We start from the raw sequence: 21,607 nt of genomic DNA on the forward strand, positions 1-21,607 counted from the left end.
GTTTCAGGACACACCCCCTTAACTCCCTCCCCCATAGATAAATCAAATCTGAGACACTGTATTCAAATCCTTTTATAACTAGGTCATATTATTTTCATATAAACTATGCATTTCTTCCTTTAAGTCATCTGTAAATGACTCATACTTGTCACAATGTAAGTATTATATAGTTATATTTATATATTATACATATATATTATAATATATAACATGTTATATATGTTATGTTATTATATATAATATGTAAATATATATTATATTGAATTTAGAGAATAATGATCAAAAAAGTCTAATTATGTTCAGTATAGATAAGCCACTGGTGCCCAGCATATGCCAGCTTTTTGTTGTTATTGTTGGTTGTGGGGCTTGAACTCAGAGCCTGGGCACTGCCCCTGAGCTCTTTTGCTCAAGGCTAGCACTCTACCGACCCTGAGCTCAAGGCTAGTACTTTACCAATTTGAGCCACAGCTCCAGTTCTAGTTTTTTTTTTTTTGGTTCTGTTTTGCTTTGACTAGCACCAAACCCATAATCCTCAGATGTCAGCCTCCTGAGCAGCTACCATTACAGGTGTGAGCCACTAGTGCCCAGCTCCAGCTTTTTAATAATTGGTTTAAATGTGCTCTAGAGCAGCACAGACTTTTGGTGATAGGTAGCTAAGTGTTCAAGTACATCAGGACATTGCATAACAGTTCTTACTGAGCATACTTTCTGCACATATAATCCTTCATGCCTAAGCGAACCCACTGGTATGGCCAGGTACAGAGCAAGGTATCATCTTTCCATTTGACAGTCTCTGACAAGACAATAATTTCTCTGTGGTTCTTAGAAGAATTGAACAGCTAAATAATATCAATAACCATGATACTAGTAATAGCTAATACTTTAAAAGACACTAACATCTAAGATAAGTATTGTTCCTATTTCATAGTAATGTTTAAGTGACTGATTTCTCTAAGTCCACATTGGTAAGTGATAGAGCTAGAAATTGAACTAATGTCTTAACTTCAATCTTGAATTATTGGGCATCCAACTATATTTTGCTTTTTAAAAAAGCCAAGCACCAATGGCTCACACCTGTAATCCTAGCTATGTAGGAGACTATGGCCTGGAGTATTAAGATTTGAGGCCAACCTGGGCAAAAAGTCTGTGAGATCTATCTCCAAAATAACAAGGCTAGCTGGGTACCAGTGGTGCACACCTATAATCCTAGCTACTCAGGAGGTTGAGATCTGAGGATCGCAGTTCAAAGCCAGCGCAGGCAAGAAAGTCTGTGAGACTCTTGCCTCCCCAATAAAAGCCACCAGAAGACCAGAAGTGGCTCTGTGGCTCAAGTGGTAGAGCACTCGCCTTGATCTGAAGAGCTCAGGAACAGATCCCAGGCCCAGAGTTCAAGCCCCGTGACTGACAAAAACAACAAAATAAGGCTGGAGACGTAGTTTAAGTGGTACAATACCAGCTAAGCAGGTGTAAAGCCAAGTTCAAACCCTAGTAATAATCCCCCAACCGGAACAAAAGAAAGACTCCAAGCATTCTCAAGGCTAAAGGAGGAGGATCATGAGTTCATGTCCAGTGTGGGCTATTTAGGAATTTCAAGCCAGCCTGAATGAGATACTGTCTTTCCAAAATTATTAGTATTAGTGTGTGTGTGTGTGTGTGAGAGAGAGAGAGAGAGAGAGAGAGAGAGAGAGAGAGAGAGAGAGAGAGAGAGAGAGAGCGCACGCGTGTACATGCACCTGTGAGAGAGAGAGAGAGCACGCGTGTGCATGCACCTGTGCTTATTGGTCCTGGGGATTGAACTCAGGGCCTAGGCACTGTCTCTGAGCTTTTGTGCTCAAGGCTAGCATTCTACCTCTTGAGCTACAACTTTACTTCCAGCTTTTTGGTGGTTAATTGGAGGTAAGAGTCTATGAACTTTCCTGACAGGGCTGCCTTCAGATCTCAGCCTCTTGAGTAGCTAGGATTACAGGTGTGAGATATTGGTGTCTGGCAATACTGCCTTTAAAAAAAAAAAAAAGACTGTGGGAAATGATTTTTACATCCTTGATCTCCTGGTCTTAATTTATTTAGCATCATTTTTTTATTGCTTCTTTTAGGTCCCTGCTTAAGTCAAAATTCCTGTGCCCGTTTTTAGAATCCTTTAATATAATCTGTTATTAGCCTGTGAATCCAGCATTATCTTCCATTCCTCTCACATTAATCCTTTATTTGCGTGACATGTTCTGTTTCCTGATTGTATTTAAGTTTAAATCCATTCTTGTTTCTTGACTTCAGTGTGTAGTTTTTCTCATTTAACCTATCTTTTGGAGGCCTGCCCAAGGCTTCCATTATAACTATAGTTAGCAATGAGTACTCATGTTCTGATTTCATATGTCACATATTAATGGTATATATTTGCTACTTATTGCCTTTAATAACTATTATGTACTGTCTTCAGTGCTCACTAATTGTTTTCACATATTTACATTTCTCTTGACAAGAGAAACCAGATGCACGCATACTTAAAATAATCCATAAATACATACCAGATACTAGTGAATCTAATAAATATGCTTGTGTGGCAGAGTTCATTGTGATGATAGTGGTAGTCCCTTGGATACAAGTTCTTCTGAAAATGTGTTCATTTTTCTTCATTTATCTCAAGAGAAATACATGATGATAATGTTTACATTCCCTTCTTCCCTGCCTTTGTTTTGGTAATAGGCAGTTGATGATGTAAAGAAAGGTTACATCAAAGCAGAAGAAAAGTCTTACCAATTGCAGAAGCTATATGAACAAAGAAAAATGGTCATGGTAAGTTTATATCCTCAATACTTTCTTTTAATATCCTTTTTTTTGCCTTAAACTTGTTCTAATCATTTTTTTTCCTGATTATTTCTGAAAAGTATTACTGCCAGGTCAGTGGCTTAAATGTGTATGTGTATATGTGTGTGTGTGTGTGTGTGTGTGTGTGTGTGTGCGCGTGTATGTGCATGCACACGCACGCGCCAGTACTGGGTGGGGTCAGAACTCCAGGACTCATGCTTTTGTTCAGCTTTTTCACTTATGGTTGTCACTCTACCTCTTGAGCTACAGCTCTACTTCTGGATTTTGCTAGTTAAATTAGAAGTCAGAATCTCTAAGATTTTTATGCATGGGCAGACTACAAACTTCAATTCTCAGGACTCAACCTCCTGAGTAGGTAGGATTATAGGCATGAGCCACAGTCATCCAGCTTTTAAGTAACTTTTAAAAAAGAGGCTGGGGCGACGTGGAGTGCCACCCTTGCCTGGTCCAAGCAGGTCTACTGAATAAACCTACCCCTTATCTGAAAAAAAAAAAAAAAAAAAAAAGAGGCTGGGAAGTTGGCTCAGTGGTAGAGCGCTTGTCTTGCATGCCTGAGGCTCTGGGTTCGATTCCTCAGCACCACATAAGCAAAAAAAAAAAAAAGCCGGAAGTGGCGCTGTGGCTCAGGTGGTAGGGCACAAGCCTTGAGCTGAAGAGCTGAGGGACAGTGCTCAGGCCCAGAATTCAGGCCCCACAACCGGACCAAAACAAAAACAAAAAAGAGACATAGATTTTGATCCATTTCACTGTGTTCCTCCATTTGTTACACAAAAAACTTGGATTGGGGCTGGGAAGGTGGCTCAGTGGTAGAGCACTTGCCTTGCATGCATGAGGCCCTGGGTTCCATTCCTTAGCATCACATAAGCAAAAAGAAAATAGCCGGAAGTGACATTGTGGCTCAAGTGGTAGAGCGCTAGCCTTGAGCTGAAGAGCTGAGGGACAGCACCCAGGCCCAGAGTTCAGGTCCCATGACCGGACCCAAAAACAAAACAAAACAAAAAAACTTGGATTATAACACAGGTATAATTTTATTATTAATAATAATTAAATAATATTTTCACAAAAACTTAAAACAAATATATGCAAAACATTAACAGTATAGCAAAGATAAGATATATAAGAACTTGTAAATTTTTTGTTGTTGTTTTTGGTCGTGGGGCTTGAACTCTGGGCCTGGGTACTGTCCCTGAGCCCTTCAGCTCAAGACTAGCGCTCTACCACTTGAGCCACAACGCCATTTCCAGTTTTCTGGTGGTTAATTGGCGATAAGAGTCTCATGGACTTTGCTGCCTGGGCTGGCTTTGAACTGCAATCCTCAGATCTCAGACTCCTGAGTAGCTAGGGTTACATGTATGAGCCACCGGTGTCCAGCAATAAATTTGTTTGGAGCGAGACCTATATACCTGTCAGCTCTGGAACTTGTTATGTAGCCCAGGTTGACCTCAAATTCACATTCCTCTTGCTTTATTTTTCCCAAGTGCTGGGATTACAGGCATGAACTACTAAGCCCAGCTTTAGTTTGTTTTTGTTTTTGTCAGTTGAGGGGCTTGAACTCCGGGTCTGGGCTCTGTCTTTGAGCTTTTTTTTTGCTCAAGGCTAGCACTCTGCCACTTTGAGCCACAGTGCTACTTCCAGTTTTCTGGTGGTTAATTGGAGAACACAGTCTCATAGGAACTTTCCTATCTTGGCTGGCTTCAAACAGCAATCCTCAGATCTCAGCCTCCTGAGTGGCTAGGATTACAGGCATTAGCCACTGGCTCCCAGTTCAGCTATAGTTTTTTTTTTTTTTTTTGGTCGGTCGTGGGGCTTGAACTCTGGGCCTGGGCGCTGTCCCTCAGCTCTTCAGCTCAAGGCGAGCGCTCTACCACTTGAGCTACAGCGCCACTTCCGGTTTTCTGGTGGTTTTATTGGAGATAGGAGTCTCGCGGTCTCTCCTGCCCGGGCTGGCTTTGAACCGCGATCCTCAGATCTCAGCCTCCTGAGTAGCTAGGATTACAGGCGTGAGCCACCAGCGCCCGGCTCAGCTATAGGTTTTTAACATTACAAATCACTTTAGTTGTAATTTAGCAATGACAAAATTATTTGTTTTACAGTTTCCATTTCTACATTTGCTTAGACTTGTGTGCTCAGTAGTGCTTTTGTTTCCTATGATGTCCTTGAGCCATGGTATTCAATGTAGTCACTACTAGCCTCTTATGGCTATTCAAATCTAAATTTAGTCACTTAAAAAAAAGATTTTTTTTTTGGTCTGTCGTGGGGCCTGAACTCGGCCTGGGTGCTGTGCCTCAGCTCTTCAGCTGTAGATAGCACTCTACCACTTGAGCCTCAGCCCCATTTCCGGCTTTTTCTGCTTATGTGGTGCTGAGGAATTGAACTGAGGGCCTCATGCATGCAAGGCAAGCACTCTACCACTGAGCCACCTTCCCGGCCCTAAATTTAGTCACTTAAATAAATTTTATATTTAATCTCTTTAGTTACAGTGGCCACATTTCAAGTGCTAAGTAGCTATATGTGGCTAGTAGCTGCCATATTGCCCAGTGAAGGTAGAGAACATTTCAGCATCACAGAAATTTCTGTTGGGTAAGGCTATGTAGGGTATTCCTTAAATCCTTTAAAATTAGCTTTTAGAGCCAGGCAGCTTGATACATGTAACCCTAGCTACTCTTATCTCTTCAGTGGAACTGTAGTTCAAGTGGTAGAGTGCTGGCTTTGGGCAAAAAAGCTTAGGGACAGTGTCTAGACCTGAATTCAAGCCCTGGGACTGGCACAAGCAAATAAATATAAATAAATAAAATTAGCTTTTATTTGTATCTGCCATAAAAGTAGGATAGAAATGGTTAAAAATAAAATTAGGAAAGAACACAACAAACATTTTCACTCATAGCATTTAAAAATTTCTTACTTGGAGCCCAGCACAAGTAACTCATGCCTGTAATCCTAGCTACTAAGGAGGCTGAGATCTGAGGATCATGGTTCAAAGCCAGCCCAGGCAGGAAATTTCGTGAGACTCTTATCTCCAATAAACCACCAGAAAACTGGAAGTGGCGCTGTGGCTCAAGTGGTAGAGTACTTACCTTGAGCTGAAGAGCTGAGGGACAGTGCCCAGGCCTAGAGTTCAAGCCCCATGACCAACAAAACAAAAATGAAACAAAACAAAACAAAATTAATTACTTTGCAGATTCACATATAGCTTAAAATTTGCAATTATAATTTTCCATGATTTCATGCAAGATAGTAACTGCATTGGTAATGGTTCTGGTAGCTTGGCTAAATTAGTTTGTAACTTCTAACTTTTTTCTGGGGTTTGAACTCAGGGACTGAGCTGCTTTTGCTCAAAGCTAGTGCTCTACCACTTGAGCCACAGTTCTACTTCTAGCTTTTTTTTAGTAGTTTATTAGAAATAAGAGTCTCATGGACTTTTCTGCTTGAGCTATCTTTGAACCATAGATCCTTACATCTCAGCCTCCTAAGTAGGTAGAAGGCATGAACTACTGGTGCCCAGCTTTCTGTATACTTTTTATGAAAGAATGCAAATAACTTAGCCATGGCTTTAGCCCATAATTTTATATTTAGGCAGGATTGTTATTTTATCACTTACAGAATGAAAAACAACAAATCGTCTACGGCCATACCACCCTGAACGCACCCGATCTCGTCTGAAAAACAACAAATCTCTTTGCCTTAGAAAATTAACAGTATTCTACATGCCGGCAAGCTAGATAGAAAATGCAAACATTGGGGCTGAGAAGGTGGCTCAGTGGTAGAGTGCTTGCCTTGCATGCATGAGACCCTGGGTTCGATTCCTCAGCACCATATAAGCAAAAAGAAAAAAAAAAAAACTAGAAGTGGCGCTGTGGCTCAAGTGGTAGAACGCTAGCCTTGAGCTGAAGAGCTGAGGGACAGCGCCCAGGCACAGAGTTCAGGCCCCACAACCAGACCCCCCCCCTTAAAAAAACAAAAAAAGAAAAAAAAAACCACCTTCTTCTCTTGACACAGCGACATTTCCAGTTTTCTGGTGGTTAATTGGAATCTCACTGACGTTCCTGCCCAGGCTGGCTTTGTACAACGATCCTCATATCTCAGCCTTCTGAGTAAATAAGATTACAGGTGTGAGCCACCGGTGCCTGGCATCTTCTGGTTTTTTATTGTTTTATTTTATTTTATTTATTTATATTTTTTGGGTCTGGTCGTGGGGCCTGAACTCTCGTCCTGGGCGCTGTAATCCTGTAATCCTGACTACTCAAGAAGCTGAGATCTGAGGATCCCGGTTGGAAGCTAAATATATTTGGGGCAGAAAAGTCCTTGAAGCCCATATCTCTGGTTAACAAATATAAAACTGGAAGTGGAGGAAGAGCACTAGCCTTGAGCAAAGCCAAGTGAGAGCATGAAGCCCTGAGTTCAAGCCCTAGTACTGCCCCCCCCCCAAAAAAAGACAACAGAAAACAAAGTAATTTTATAAAGACTTCTGATAATACTGGTATGGAATACATATTGTTTCTTTGTATAAATAGTACTCTAAACACACTGTGCTTTCATTTAATGTTTCAAGCAAAATATTGGGTGCAAGGTACAATCCAAGATTCTAGAGAAATAAATAGCTTTTGAGTTATTTTGTAAAATATTGAAAATATGGATTTAATAAACACAGATATCTATTATGAAATCTTTTTGTACTCAAGCTTATAAGTTCATAATCACCCAGTAAAGAACTAAAGTACAATTGATGCACAGATATTTTTCCCTGAGTCACTGGCACCAAGTATTAAAATTGCTTAAACATTTATGGAGTTCTATTGGGCTGGAAACCTAGGGCTCACACATAAACATGTACTAACCACAATTACTATAGCCAGGTTTTGAAGAAAATCTCATCAAAGTTGTTCAAGTACCAGTGTTCAAAGACAATCTAATCAATATTGCATCAGATGAACCTTTGAGGGCCAAGAGGTCTTGATGTTAGTAATAATAACCTCTAGTACCTTAGAGTAGCCAGTAGTCCTGCAATTAGCCACATCACTACAATTAGTTCCCAAGTCACCATAGAATCTGTAACAATGGGGGGCTGGGAAGGTGGCTCAGTGGTAGAGCGCTTGCCTTGCATGCATGAGGCCCTGGGTTCCATTCCTCAGCACCACATAAGCAGAAAAAAAAAAGCTGGAAGTGGCACTGTGGCTCAAGTGGTAGAGTGCTAGCCTTGAGCTGAAGAGCTGAGGGACAGCGCCCAGGCCCAGAGTTCAGGCCCCACAACCGGACCCCCCCAAAAAACAAAACAAAACAAAACATTTTTTACACTTATTCACAAAGTCAAATTTAATCTCAAATTTGGATACAATATTTAAGTGTTTTTCCTTCCTGCCTTTCTCCTCTCTTCTCCTGTCTCTACTCCTATACAAGCAGTAGACATGTTTAAGTTGTACTTTGCTTATGTTGACATGGCCTGCCTGATTCTGCTATTGCTAAACTGATGTTTTCTATATTAGTATTTGTAATTTGTAATGATTTTACACAAAGCAGTATATATGTAAATTAGTGTTTCCCAAAGTGTGATTCCCCAGTCCACTTCATGGAATTCATTTATGAAGCCCCTTAAAATTCAGATTTCTGAATCTCATTTCACATTTACTAAGCCAGAGTAAATGGGCTAGGATCTGGAGATCATTGGTTTTAAAGCACATACTGGTAATTCTGAAATTTTATTTGCTTATGAATTAGTACTGTAGGGCTTGGGGAGAGTTCAGTTAAGCCCTTGTTTCAGTTTTAGACCTGGTTTGACCCTTGCCAGGTTGGTTGTAAGAACACACTGTTCTTCAGAATGGATCTTGACCCATTTACCTGAAGTGTTCTGCTCTGTTAGATACTGAGTCTGTGTTAATAACTGCCTTGCTTCCATATTTACCTGTCTTGCTGAATATTGAAAATTTATAAAATGTCCCCTATAATATACCTTCCCTCTTCTGTTGTCTAAAAGGGCCCAAATGTAAGTGGCATATGTGAATCAAGGACAGTATTTTTTTTTTTTTTTTTTGCCAGTCCTGGGGCTTGAACTCAAGGCCTGGGCACTGTCCCTAACCTTTTTTTTTTTTTGGTCGGTCGTGGGGCTTGACCTCTGGGCCTGGGCGCTGTCCCTCAGCTCTTCAGCTCAAGGCGAGTGCTCTACCACTTGAGCTACAGTGCCACTTCCGGTTTTCTGGTGGTTTATTGGAGATAGGAGTCTCACAGTCTCTCCTGCCCGGGCTGGCTTTGAACCGCGTTCCTCAGATCTCAGCCTCCTGAGTAGCTAGGATTACAGGCATGAGCCACCTTCTTTTTGCTCAAGGCTAGCACTCTACCACTTGAGTCACAATGCCACTTCTGGCTATTTCTGTTTATGTGGTACTGAGAAATCGAAGAGCCCAGGGCTCCATGCATGCTAGGCAAGTACTCTGCCACTAAGCCACATTCCCAGCCCTGATTTTGTGTTTTAAATAAACATATAAAATAAATATTTTTGAAAGCAAAAAATCACCTTTTCCAAATGTTGGGTTTATGTAATATTTCAAATGCTTCTCTTTAGGCTTGATACGAACCCAGGATTGCATTGTAGGGATTGTCCATTTAAAACAGAAACATTACCCAACCTGAGATCTCTAAAAACCTTACATCTCCCAGTAAGATTTTACTTCTGGCATCTTACCAAGGATACAAGTGACCTTAGTTTTCACTCAGGTTATTTTTAGAACTTATGCCAATAAAAACTCCACTTCAGGTCTTTTTTCTTTCAAGGACAACATTGTTGAATTCAAAGGTCAGGTCGACGAGCATGTGTTCTGTTCTGGAACTGTTCTAGGCCCTTTATAGACATTCTCCTTACCTCCAGATATTACCTCCACTTTACAGAGAACTGAAGTCTGAGAGATAGATAAGATTCTTACCTGGGGTTGTGTAGCTGGTCTGAAGTAGAAGTAGGATTTGAAACAGGATTTGAACCTCTATCTGTGATGTCCTATAATGAGTGAGAGAGGGCTGAAGTGGTTTCCAGATGGTCCAGGGGAAGCCTTCAGGTTAAGCAACTTTCTTAAAGTCATACATCCTAAGATATGCATAGTTACACATCTCTTTCAATTTCTAATTCTTGCCTTTGTCTGTGTGGTTCTCTCTAAAAGAGAATAAAAAAGAAAAAAAAAAAATAGAGCCAGCACAGGTGGCTCATGCCTATAATCCTAGCTACTCAGGAGGATTGAGGTTCAAAGCCAGCCTAGGCAGGAAAGTCTATGAGATTCTGATCTCCAGGTAACTACCAAAAAAGCCAGAAGTGAAGCTGTACTTAAAATAATAAAGCACTAGCCTTGAGCAAAAGAAGCTCAGGGACTGAGTTCAAGGCTCAGGGCCAACAACAAACAAAAAAATGTCTTGCTCCAGTGGCTCATGACTGCAATCCTACCTACTCTATTTAGAAGGCTAAGATCTGAGGATCATGGTTCAAAGCCAGCCCAGACAGGAAAGTCCATGACACTCTTATCTCCAATTAACTTTCAAAAAGCCAGAAGTGAAGCTGTGGCTCAAGTGGTAGAGTACTAGTCTTGAGGATCAGCACACACACACACAAAAAGAATATGGCTGAAAATTTTGTTGATATAGTATTTGTGCTTCTCAAAGAGAACAACTCTTTCTAAAATGTGAGAGTTCATAGTTTTTTGTTTGTTTGTTTGTTTTTTGTGTCCGGTCGTGGGGCCTGAACTCTGGGCCTGGGCGCTGTCCCTGAGCTCTTCAGCTCAAGGCTAACGCTCTACCACTTGAGCCACAGTGCCACTTCCAGCTTTTTTCTTTATGTGGTGCTGAGGAATCGAACCCAGGGCCTCAGGCATGCAAGGCAAGCACTCTGCCACTGAGCCACCTTCCCAGCCCCATAGTTTTTTTTTTTTTAATGAAAGTTTTTTGTTTTTTTTTTTTGGTCATAGAACATAAGCAGAATTAATCTTGTGTCTGTGACACCCATTGGTATCAGTAGAGGTTTTAAGTATTTAAGTATTGAGCAGAATTGCTTTTTATAGAGCATAACAACATTTCTGAGGTCTGTATTATTAGGTCTATATTAGAAGGATGCCATGGATTGGATGCTAGAGGCCTGGTTGTACAGTCACTCTTTGTTTGTTTGTTTTCGTCGGTCCTGGGACTTGAACTCAGGGACAAGGTGCTATCCCTGATCTCTTTTGCTCAAGGCTAGTGCTCTACCATTTTGAGCCACAGTGCCACTTCCAGTTTTCTGGTGGTTAATTGGAGAGATGAGTCTCCTGGACTTCCCTACCCAGGCTGGCTTTGAACTGCAATCCTCCAATCTCAGCCTCTTGAGTAGCTAGGATAACAGGTGTGAGCCACCAGCTCCATATTTCCAGTTACTCTTTTTAAAAATATATTTTACTATAAAATCAAACACATAAATTGAAATCATATCACAGAAAACCCTCATGCACCCATTGCCCAGCTTTGGTGGTCTTTATCTTTCTGCCTATCACTCAGTATGTTTTTCCCCCTGGGAATTTCTTTCTGTTTGTTTGGTTAAAATGCTAGGGATTGGGCTGGGAAGTTGGTCAGTGGTAGAGCGCTTGCCTTGCATGCCTGAGGCCCTGGGTTCAATTCCTCAGCACCACATAAGCAAAAAGAAAAAAGCCGGAAGAGACACTGAGGCTCAAGTGGTAGAGCGCTAGCCTTGAGTTGAAGAGCTGAGGGACAGTGCCCAGGCCCAGAGTTCAGGCCCCATGACCAGAACCCCCCCCCCAAAAAAAAATGCTAGGGATTAATTTCAAGCCTTCATACTTAATTCGCAAATGATCTAGCACTGAACTACTCTCCCTTGGAATTTTGAGGGATTTTTTGGCTTTTCTGAAAATTGAACTCAGGGCTTTGCACTTGCTTGGCTTGCTTGCTCAGATGGCACTCTACCACTTGAGCCACATCTCTATTCTGGCTTTTGCTGCTTATTTTGGAGATGGAGTCTTAGAGACTCCATCATGGCTTTGAGCCATGATCCCTCAGCTTCCTGAGTAGCTAAGAGTACAGGAATTAGCCTCTAGTGCCCAGCTATTCCCCTGAAGATTTTAATAACAATTTAGAGATATGTCATTTCATAAAGGTTTTTATGGGGTGTGGGAAGACACTACTGAGGATGGAAGTCAGGACCCTAGGGTTTACTAGGCAAGCACCTGCCACTTGAGGCACACTCCCAGTCTTGACAAGGCATTTTTGTTGTTGTTGTTGTTCCCTAGACATTAAGAATTTATTATAGTAGCACTGGTGGCTTCCACCTATAATCCTAGCTAGTCAAGGAGGCTGAGGTCTGAGGATTGCAGTTCAAAGCCAGCCCAGGCAGGAAGCACATGAGACTCTTATCTCCAGTAAACCACCAGAAAACTGGAATGGCGCTGTAGCTCAAGTGGTAGAGCACTTGCCTGGAGCTGAGGGACAGCTCCCCAGGCCCAGCATTTAAGCCCCACAACTGACAAAAAAAAAAATTAAAAAGTAGATTTATTTAACCTATTTGTAAATAAATCCACGTATTTAATATTATATAGTACTATTATTAAGTAAACCCATTTATTCTATTACTTAATAATTATAGATTATAATTACAATTTACTTAATGGATTTTATTGTGTGTGTATGCTGGACCTGGGCTTGAACTCTGGGCCTGGGTGCTGTCGTGAGCTTTTTTGCTCAAGGCTAGAACTCTACCACTTAAGCCATGGTTCCACTTCTGGTTCTTTTGGGTACTTAATTGGAAATAAGAGTCTTACACGGGCTGGGAAGGTGGCTCAGTGGTAGAGCGCTTGCCTTGCATGCCTGAGGCCCTGGGTTCGATTCCTCAGCACCACATAAGCAAAAAGAAAAAAGCCGGAAGTGGCACTGTGGCTCAAGTGGTAGAGTACTAGCCTTGAGCTGAAGAGCTGAGGGACAGCGCCCAGGCCCAGAGTTCAGGCCCCATGACCAGACCTCCCCCCCCCCAAAAAAAAAAAATCTTACAGATTTTCCTGCACTGGCTGGCTTTGAACCATTATTCTCAGATATCAGATTCGATGCTAAATACTAATATTACATGCTCACAAGTAACATTATGGCTGTTATTATTTCCTACATTATAGAAGAGGAAACTAAGGTTCCTGGGAGTGAGTTAAAGTCATTTACCCAAGGTTGCACAGTTAGGAAGCAATGGAGCCTCGATTGAAGGGTAGGATAGCCTGGACGCATCCACTGTTCTTTTGACTAAACATTGCTGCTTATTATAACTCTAGAAGAGATCTTGCTTATTCCATAACATATAACTCCTGTCATATTTACCAAAGTGTAGCAGTCAAGGATTTGAGTTGTTTTGTTTTGTATGTTCTGATGCTGGGGCTTGATCTCAGGGCCTGGGCACTATCCTTGAACTTTTTTGCTCAAGGATAGCACTATACCATTTCAGCTACTGGTGGTTAATTGTAGATAGGAGTCTCATGGACTTTCCTACATTGGACTTGCTTGGATCTGTGATCTTCAGCTTTCAGCCTTCTGAGTAGCTAGGATTTCAGGTATGAGCCACCAGTACCTGACTCAAGGATTTGTTTTGTTCATATTGCTATAGCAGGCTTCAGTAGGGCCAATGTTTGTCACTGATATAGAAAGGACAGTAAAAAGCAGTTGGAGGAGGTTAGATAGGTGTGATGGTGCATGCTTATAGTTTCAGCACTTGAAAGGCTGAGGCAGAAGGATCCAAGTTTGAGACCAGCTTGTGTTGCATAGTGAGTTTGAGGCTAGTAAGACCTTGTCTCAAAAATAAGCAAAACAAGATTAAAAATGAGTAAGTAAGATGATAGAAGGGAAAATTAGAGAAAAAAATTTAAGTTGTTGACCCTGTCCCTATATTCTATCCTTTTATAATGTTTCATCTTCAAAGTTGTTATTGTTTTACCAAAGTAGAAAGTAGGAAAAGGGGGGCGGGGCTGGGAAGGTAGCTCAGTGGTAGAGCGCTTGCCTTGCATGCATGAGGCCCTGGGTTCGATTCCTCAGCACCACATAAGCAAAAAGAAAAAAGCCGGAAGTGGTGCTTTGGCTCAAGTGGTAGAGCGCTAGCCTTGAGCTGAAGAGCTGAGGGACAGCGCCCAGGCCCAGAGTTCAGGCCCCACAACCAGACCCAAAAAAAAAAAAGAAAGAAAGAAAGTAGGAAAGGGATTTTTCCCTGGGTCCTGAAGTCCCTAGTGGTCTTAAGTGCCATTTATGAAGAGCCATAAATTACCCCATGTCCTTTTTGTGTTTGTGTCCTGATTCTTCTGGTAAGGCAATCCCTGAAAAGAAGCCTGACTGACCCTGAATCTTCTTTGTTTCCCCTTTATCTTACTTTCCCTGCTTCTCTCTATCCTCCTTCCACTTACCTTCTTTTATTCTCTCCCTCTCAACTCAAAATAGTGAGTTGAGCTGGAATTGGTGGTTCATGCCTGTAATCGTAGCTATTCAGGAGGCTGAGATCTGGCAACTTGAGATGTGTCTCCAACCTGGGCAGAAAAGTTGGCAGACTCCATCTCTAAAATAACTAGCAAAAAGCAAGATTGGAAGTAGCTCAAATAGAGTGTCAGCCTAGCAAGCAAGCTGAGCAAGCATGAGGCCCAGAGTTCAAACCCTGGTGCTTGAAAAAAAAGGATTGAGGACAAGACTAATTAGCATTATGAGGTCTCCTTTCTAGCCCTGCTAGTCTGATCTTAATTATAGTATCCACTTTTTTTTTTTTTTTTTTGACCAGTCGTGGGGCCTGAACTCTGGGCCTGGGCACTGTCCCTCAGCTCTTCAGCTCAAGGCTAGCACTCTACCACTTGAGCCACAGCGCCACTTCCGGCTTTTTCTGCTTATGTGGTGCTGAGGAACCGAACCCAGGGCCTCATGCATGTGAGACTACCACTGAGCCATCTTCCCAGCCCTTCTTTTTCTTTTAATTTTTTTTTTTTTTGGTCATGGGGCTTGAACTCTGGGCCTGGGCGCTGTCCCTGGGCTCTTCAGCTCAAGGTGAGTGCTCTACCTCTTAAGCCACAGTGCCACTTCCGGTTTTCTAGTGGTTTATTGGAGATCAGAGTCTCACGAACTTTTCTATCCAGGCTGGCTTTGAACCATGATCCTCAGATCTCAGCCTCCTGAGTAGCTAGGATTACAGGCATCAGCCACTGGCGCCCAACTCTTTTTATATTTTTGATAGTACTGGAGTGTGAACTCAGAGCCTCACACTTGGTAAACATATGTACTACCACTCAAGTTACCCTTTTCATTGGTTGTTTTCAAGAGCTCACTTTATGCCCTGACCATCTTGGACTTTGGTCCTCCTGTATTTGTGTTTCTTCAGATCATTGGGATGTTAGGCACACACTATTGTGTGTACCCATTCTGCTTCCCTTGTGGCTTAAGATATGCACAACTAACCCAGTCATTGGTCAAGAAGGAGACTTGTGAAGTTCTTTGGCCTAGGCTGGCCTCAAACTGCAATCCTATGATCACCTGCCAAGTAGCTAGGGTTATAAGCCTGAGCCACCATGCTTGTCTCTCCTTTTCATTCCTATATCCCCTTTAAGTTGAGAAAGGAAGGAGATAAGTATGGGGCAGAAGCTGGAAGCAGAATAAAGGATTTTCATAGACTCCTTACCCAATTTAGGGTCAACTGTGAGATCAGAAACCATGGTTGCTTTAAATACTCTGTTCTTTCTCTTATGCTGTACCAGAAGCTCTTTACCGTGTTTCAACTTTATGGTAACACTGTTTTCCCTTCCTTTTTGTCTAGTACCTCAACATGCTAAGGACTTGTGAGGGCTACAATGAAATTATTTTCCCCCACTGTGCCTGTGATTCCAGGAGGAAGGGGCATGTTATCACAGCCATCAGCATCACGCACTTTAAACTGCATGCCTGCACTGAAGAAGGACAGCTAGAGGTGAGCATCAGCATGGTCCTGAGCAAGGAGCATTACAGATGAACACTTTGATACTCGATACTTACTGTATTTTAGTTTCTATTTTTGGGCAAATGATATCACAGTTGTGTTCTATTAAGGTAAATAAATAGGCACTGAACCTATACTAAACCAAATTCACTGCTACTTTTGCTGGCTTTCATTCTTTTGCCAGTCTTTGAAGTGCTGTAGACATCTCCAGTCATTTTTTTTTTTAATCCCTGGATCTGAATCCCCTTTTCTCAGCTTCTCAGACTCAACTGTAGAACTTACTGTGTTGGGGTCTGGGAAGGTGTAGAGAAGGGGTAGAGCGCTTGCCTTGCATGCCTGAGGCCCTGGGTTCGATTCCTCAGTACCACATAAGCAAAAAAGAAAAAAAGTCGGAAGTGGTGCTGTGGCTCAAGTGGTAGAGCGCTAGCCTTGAGCTGAAGAGCTGAGGGACAGCGCCCAAGCCCAGAGTTCAGGCCCCATGACTGGACTGCCATCCCCCCCCCAAAAAAAAAGAACTTACTGTGTTGTTCTTGATTGTCTAGAACCAGGTAATAGCATTTGAATGGGATGAGATGCAGCGATGGGACACAGATGAAGAAGGAATGGCCTTCTGTTTTGAATATGCACGGGGAGAGAAGAAACCTCGATGGGTTAAAATCTTCACACCATATGTGAGTGGGACCTGGCAAAGCACAGGGGAGAACTCTGGGCTTCAGATTTCTTTAAGTAAATACATCAGTTGGGTGGGGAGAGAGAGGAGAGAGAAGGAGGAGAATTGTTCTCAAGATCAGAACCTCTTTGAATCTTATAGCTCCAAGGTTATAGTATTTTTCCTTGAGGCCACTCTAGGATTGGCAGTTTCACAGCCCGCTTGACTCATTACTGCCACTAGAAGGAGCTAAAGAGCAGTAAATGGCCAGACCTGGGATTTGTCAGGGTTTTCTCTAGATTGGATGTATTTGGAAAACAGGGTAGCAGAGCAGTAGTAAAAGGTATGTCCCTAGGGTGCTCTGTCTTGTGAAGTCTTGTGACTGTTGTTACTCTTTTATTTTCCCCAGTTCAATTATATGCATGAATGCTTTGAGAGAGTGTTCTGCGAGCTCAAATGGAGAAAAGAGGTAATTCTAAAGAATTCTTTAATTAACTTTTATCTGTTTGTTTGTTTAAAATTTGTAGGCCCATGGCCAAATACCTGGGACCCTTACCTCCATTTCTGTCTTTCTAGGAATATTAGTTAGAGACTGATTATCCAATGTGGGCCAGAACATTCTTCCAGCGAGGCTGGCCTCTGGATGGTGAATGGGCTATGCAAAAAAGCCCTGCTTCTTCCCTTGTCTAGAGGGTGGACATTGGCATCAGGCTCTCCCATCTCTCATGACTTCATGGACCCTCTTCTGCCTGTTCTTTTGGTTTTATTTTGTTTTGTTCAGTGAAATCACCTTCCATGTTGTTCCTGACCCAGAAGGGCAGCTGTTTTCAGTGTTAGCCATCTGACTGGATGAGTCATGATACAGTCTTTATAGCCTAACAAAAGAACATATATGTGGGGGAAAGTTTCTGTAACTGCTGTCAGTGCTGGAGCAGAATTTAGAAGATTCTAAACACTTAACTATTTGTTCTCAAAGAAAATCAGAGGATCAAGAGGTAAAGTCAGGAACATGATATAGTACAACATTGGGCTTTGGGAATCGCATCTAGCTTTTTTCCTAGCTTTGTTTTCTCTGTAATTTTGGGTAAATCAGCTTTCTTAAATCTGAGCTTTCCCTTCCATAGAAAAAGAAGACTGAGCCTGGTAATTAACATTCAAGGTTCTTGTAATTCTAGAGAGAAAGTTAGTTGTATCAAGGGAACAAACCAATGAGATTGAGTCATACAGTTATATACTGTTTTAGTTTCTGTTTGAGGGTTGTCTCCAGATTGGAGGAGATGATGGCTTCCCAATAACTCTTCTCCTTTTTTTCCTTTCAGAACATTTTCCAGATGTCGAGGTCACAGCAGAGGGATGTGGCCACCTAGCCTTTCCTTTCCCCTTCCCTTGCCTTCATCCTCTTATCCCTTTTGTCTCCCATGTCAGAGTAACCATTAACACAAAAGATGAGAAAAAGAAAAAAGTAATTATATACAAAAGCCCTAAACTAAATATTAATAACTCCCTCTGAATTTCATGTCTTGAATTGAGCTGGCAGAGAACACAGATTGGTCAGTACCAGAAGTCCACTGAGATAAGATAGAAATAAGCCCAACCAACTCGCCAAAGGTATCTTTGTTCTTTCACCTGGGCCTCATACCAACAGACGCTCCTTGTACTATATTTTTAAAACTGGAACTATGAACTTCATCCATTTGCACTGTTCAGACATATATATGTATGTATGTAAAGAAATTATAATATACACAAAATTAGCTGCACGTATATACATATATATATTTCTTTTTAAATTTCATATTGATGGCAGTACCTTTTTTAGCTTGTGTTTTTACACACCTTTCACTAGAATTCATGACCTCTCGCTCTCTTTGTTTCAAAACAAACTTTAAAAAGGAAAAAAAAAAACAGAGAAAATACCTCTCCTCGTGAAGGACTCGAAAAGTTTACAACCTTGCTTGGGTTCTTTCCCCTCCTTTTTTGTATTGAGTATAGTTTCTGGCTCATGGGTTGCCATAGAGTCTGAGGAGCAGGGTGTGTAGTTGCTTTATCTTCTAAGAGGGTGCTGGGGAGGAGAAAGGGGTGTGTTTCTCACAGGCAGGAAGGCTGTAGATCTGCTGGGAGAATCTAAAGGCTTGATGTGATCTCTTGCTTTCAAAGCAGTTTTCCTGGACCATCTCTCTCCAACTCATGGTTTTCTAGTCCATCTCCCATCTCCTTCCTCCTTCTCTAGGGCCTTTTGTGTGTTTTTTTTTTTTCCAACTGTCCCCAGAGCAGAGTTGAGGATGGGCTCAGGAGGCTGATGCTGCAGGAACATAAAATTACTACTTTATGGTAATTTCCCTTCTCCCCACTTCTGTAGCAGGCATGGTACTACAGACCAAGGGTAAATATATCTCAGGCACAAAGGTTGGATGAATGGAAGGAAAAGAAGGAAAGATACCTGCAAATATAGGGTTTTTACCTACTCCACTCCTGACCAATTGCATTATCTTGTGATTTCTTTAAATAGCTGTGGTGGGGAGGGAACTGACAGTATCTTCAAGGCCTCAGGGAGAACTTGGAATGTGTCTGTAGTCTGTGCCAGCTAAAAGATAACCCTATTCAAGCCAGCCAGCAGAGGGTCTGGGAAGAAGTGGGATATGGTTGATTTTATTTGGCTCTCTTTTTACTTAAAATCAATCTGAAGGAAATCTTTTTAGTCCCTAAGAGCTATATCCTAGGTTCAGAGGCCAGGGCTGATACATAGGACAACAGTCTCAGACCCTGAGGTTTGTAGGTCTTGCCTAAGGAGCACTAAGTCAGGCTCAGATGCAGTTGAAACAGGTCTTTGAACACTGCCCATACACCTGAGTAAGTCACCTCCGTGAGGTGGCGTTGTCTGCTTTAGCTAGCCGTAGTCAGCTCCTCTAAGCAGTGTTGAGGTAGCTTAAAGTTTCTCTTTTGTAACTTGGTTTTGCAGATCATAATGAGACCACTTTTCTGTCTCTCTTATTCCTTATTCTGGATTCCACTTGCCCTAGGGAGGCATGGAATCATATAGATACCCTGTCCTCTCTTCAGATCCATAGAGTGCAGAACATAAGAATGCTGTTTGTTTAAAGTTGCAGGGGGTAGTCTCTGATTTAAAGGCTTTAATATAGGATTGACTCTTCCTTTTGGCTTGAAATGAATTTAATAATGAGCCAAATAACCCTAAAAAGAAATTTATTTCCTGCTCCAAGATGCTAAAGAGGCTTTTGGCACCAGCTTTGTTCAAACTATAAAAATAGCAATGTGCCTCTACTCCCTCATAGTGGGAAAGGAAAGAGCAAATTGAAGAGTGAAAACCCAAAGTCTCTAGTAACCCAAGTGCTGAACTCCAGATATGAAACATGGATTTGGAGGCCCCTGAGAATGGATAGATGGTGCTCTGCTCCCTTTTTGATTTAGCACTCACTTGGTGCTTTGGAGATTGGATGAGGGACCCCTTCAGTAGGTAATTGGCCTGTTGACAAAATATGTTTGGGATCAGCCTCTACTTGAAGCTGTCCTACTAACAAGAGTCCCCAGCAGTAGCAAGGTGGTGGAAAGGAGGGAGACCCCGAAAGATAGCACGTTCTCTTTTGCTCACATCAGCCCTTCAGTAGTGGAGCAGAGGTCACTGTGGCTGTGAGGTCCATAGGGCCAAGCCCTTCTTTGCATGAAGCAGTGTTAGGTGACTTCTTAACCCCCTTCCTCTGCACTTCCCTTTTCTAATTCCTACTATGTTTCCTAGTCCTGGCTTCTGCCCAGGGAGGCATCTACCCAGTCTTTTTTACAATTTGTCTCCGAGAAAGGAGGGGCTTCCCTTCCCCTAGCTTCACCCCAGCAGGATCTTCCTGGCCTCCCATTATTGTTCTCTTTACACTGGGTTTCTGTTCTGTAGAGCAAAAGCTCAAAAAAGCTCAGCTTTTTTATGGAACAGGAAAAAATGTATGCCCTGAGAAACATGCTTCTGTAGAAAGGTTCCCTTGGGCCATGCTTTGAGCTCCTGCTCATTATATTTTATTCTAGTCTCCATTTTTTTCTACCCTCCCCTTGCCCTAGGCTTAAGCTCAGCACAGGTACCCATATGTGCGTGCTCAGGGTAGCTCCTAGGCCTGGATAGAGCTCTCAGGGAGGAATTAGCTAAATATTCCAACATCCTCATGCCTGGACTGTTTTGTTTCATCCTTTAGTTACCCAGGCCAGTAGCTTAGATTATCCCCTCCTGTAACTCCAAACACCATGCTTGGAGCGGCCAAATAGGGCACTGACAGGAGGTAATAATGCCTTTCTCACTTATCTCAGAATTTGCCAACTTACGGGCCTAGTTTCTAAGAGACAGTTTCTTTTGAAGGACCGGTATGCTAGTTGACCCGATCTCCAGAGCTGGCGGACCACTGTACCCTCCCCTTCTCTTCATCATGCTATCTGGCAGGACTCATTTAGCAGTAGACCTCAGTACACTGCTGTTCCTTCACCAGCTTCATTAGTCACATTAGCTTCCTTCTGGAGGAGGGAGGAAGAAAGGGAAAATACAGGTAGTGGGAGTGCTTCTTTAGCCCCCCCCCCCATCTTCCTGTTCCATCTAAGCTAAACTTCTGAGCACATCAGACCAGGCTCTTTCATAGCAGGATAGCAGCTCCCTTCTTACCCATAACTGAGGGTAGATGGGAAGTGGAGGGCTCTGGGGAGGTCGGAATTGAAGAGGGGAGTAATAGGGGGTAGGGCCCTTGGCCAACTGCAAAACTTGGATAACAATTTTATTTCATGCCCTCTTTTAAGCCAGTGAGCTGGGCCATGCACACTTTTAATTTATTTGAGAGAAACTCTAATTGTATTTTCACTGCAGTATCTTGTATTTTTTATTTGTGATTTAAGAAATGTGAAGAGAAAATACACAGACACATAATGGCTAACAGTGTTCCTTTCATTCCTTGTTCTAGAGCTAACCACTCTAAAATTGTTTGGTAATGTCACTTAGTGTAATTAATTGTAACATATTCTTTTAAATAAATTGATTTATTGATGAAACAATTCTTTGGTTTCCTAGACTACAAATCCTTTGGGTTGTGTGGGAAGAAGTGGAGAGACCTTTGAGATTTCAGCTAGTGTGGTTAATCTGAAAATGAGAAGGAACGTGTAGCCAGTTACCCCAAGTAAAATGTGAGCAGTCTTTAGAGAGCAGGAGATTGAGAGGGATGGGA

The 21,607-nt window shown here is 42.1% G+C and overlaps 1 protein-coding gene across 2 annotated transcripts in view; it reads left to right on the forward strand.

The window, feature by feature from the left end:
• LOC138827513 (sorting nexin-27) overlaps positions 1-17,844 on the forward strand; it is a 74,827-nt gene extending 56,983 nt beyond the window's left edge. The window contains exons 8-12 of one of the 2 annotated variants that reach the window (XM_070023099.1): positions 2,701-2,790; positions 15,593-15,742; positions 16,294-16,422; positions 16,810-16,869; positions 16,977-17,844. In XM_070023099.1, coding sequence (XP_069879200.1) covers positions 2,701-2,790; positions 15,593-15,742; positions 16,294-16,422; positions 16,810-16,869; positions 16,977-16,985 — 438 coding nt within the window. In that variant the 3' untranslated portion in view covers positions 16,986-17,844. The remainder of the gene's footprint in view (positions 1-2,700; positions 2,791-15,592; positions 15,743-16,293; positions 16,423-16,809; positions 16,870-16,976) is intronic. The other variant, XM_070023097.1, reaches the window with a different exon arrangement.
• The last annotated feature ends 3,763 nt before the right edge of the window (positions 17,845-21,607 follow it).

This window comes from Dipodomys merriami, unplaced genomic scaffold (assembly GCF_024711535.1).
Source record: "Dipodomys merriami isolate MVZ:Mamm:240054 unplaced genomic scaffold, mDipMer1.0.p SCAF_156, whole genome shotgun sequence".
In the NCBI taxonomy this organism is placed as follows: Eukaryota; Metazoa; Chordata; class Mammalia; order Rodentia; family Heteromyidae; genus Dipodomys; species Dipodomys merriami.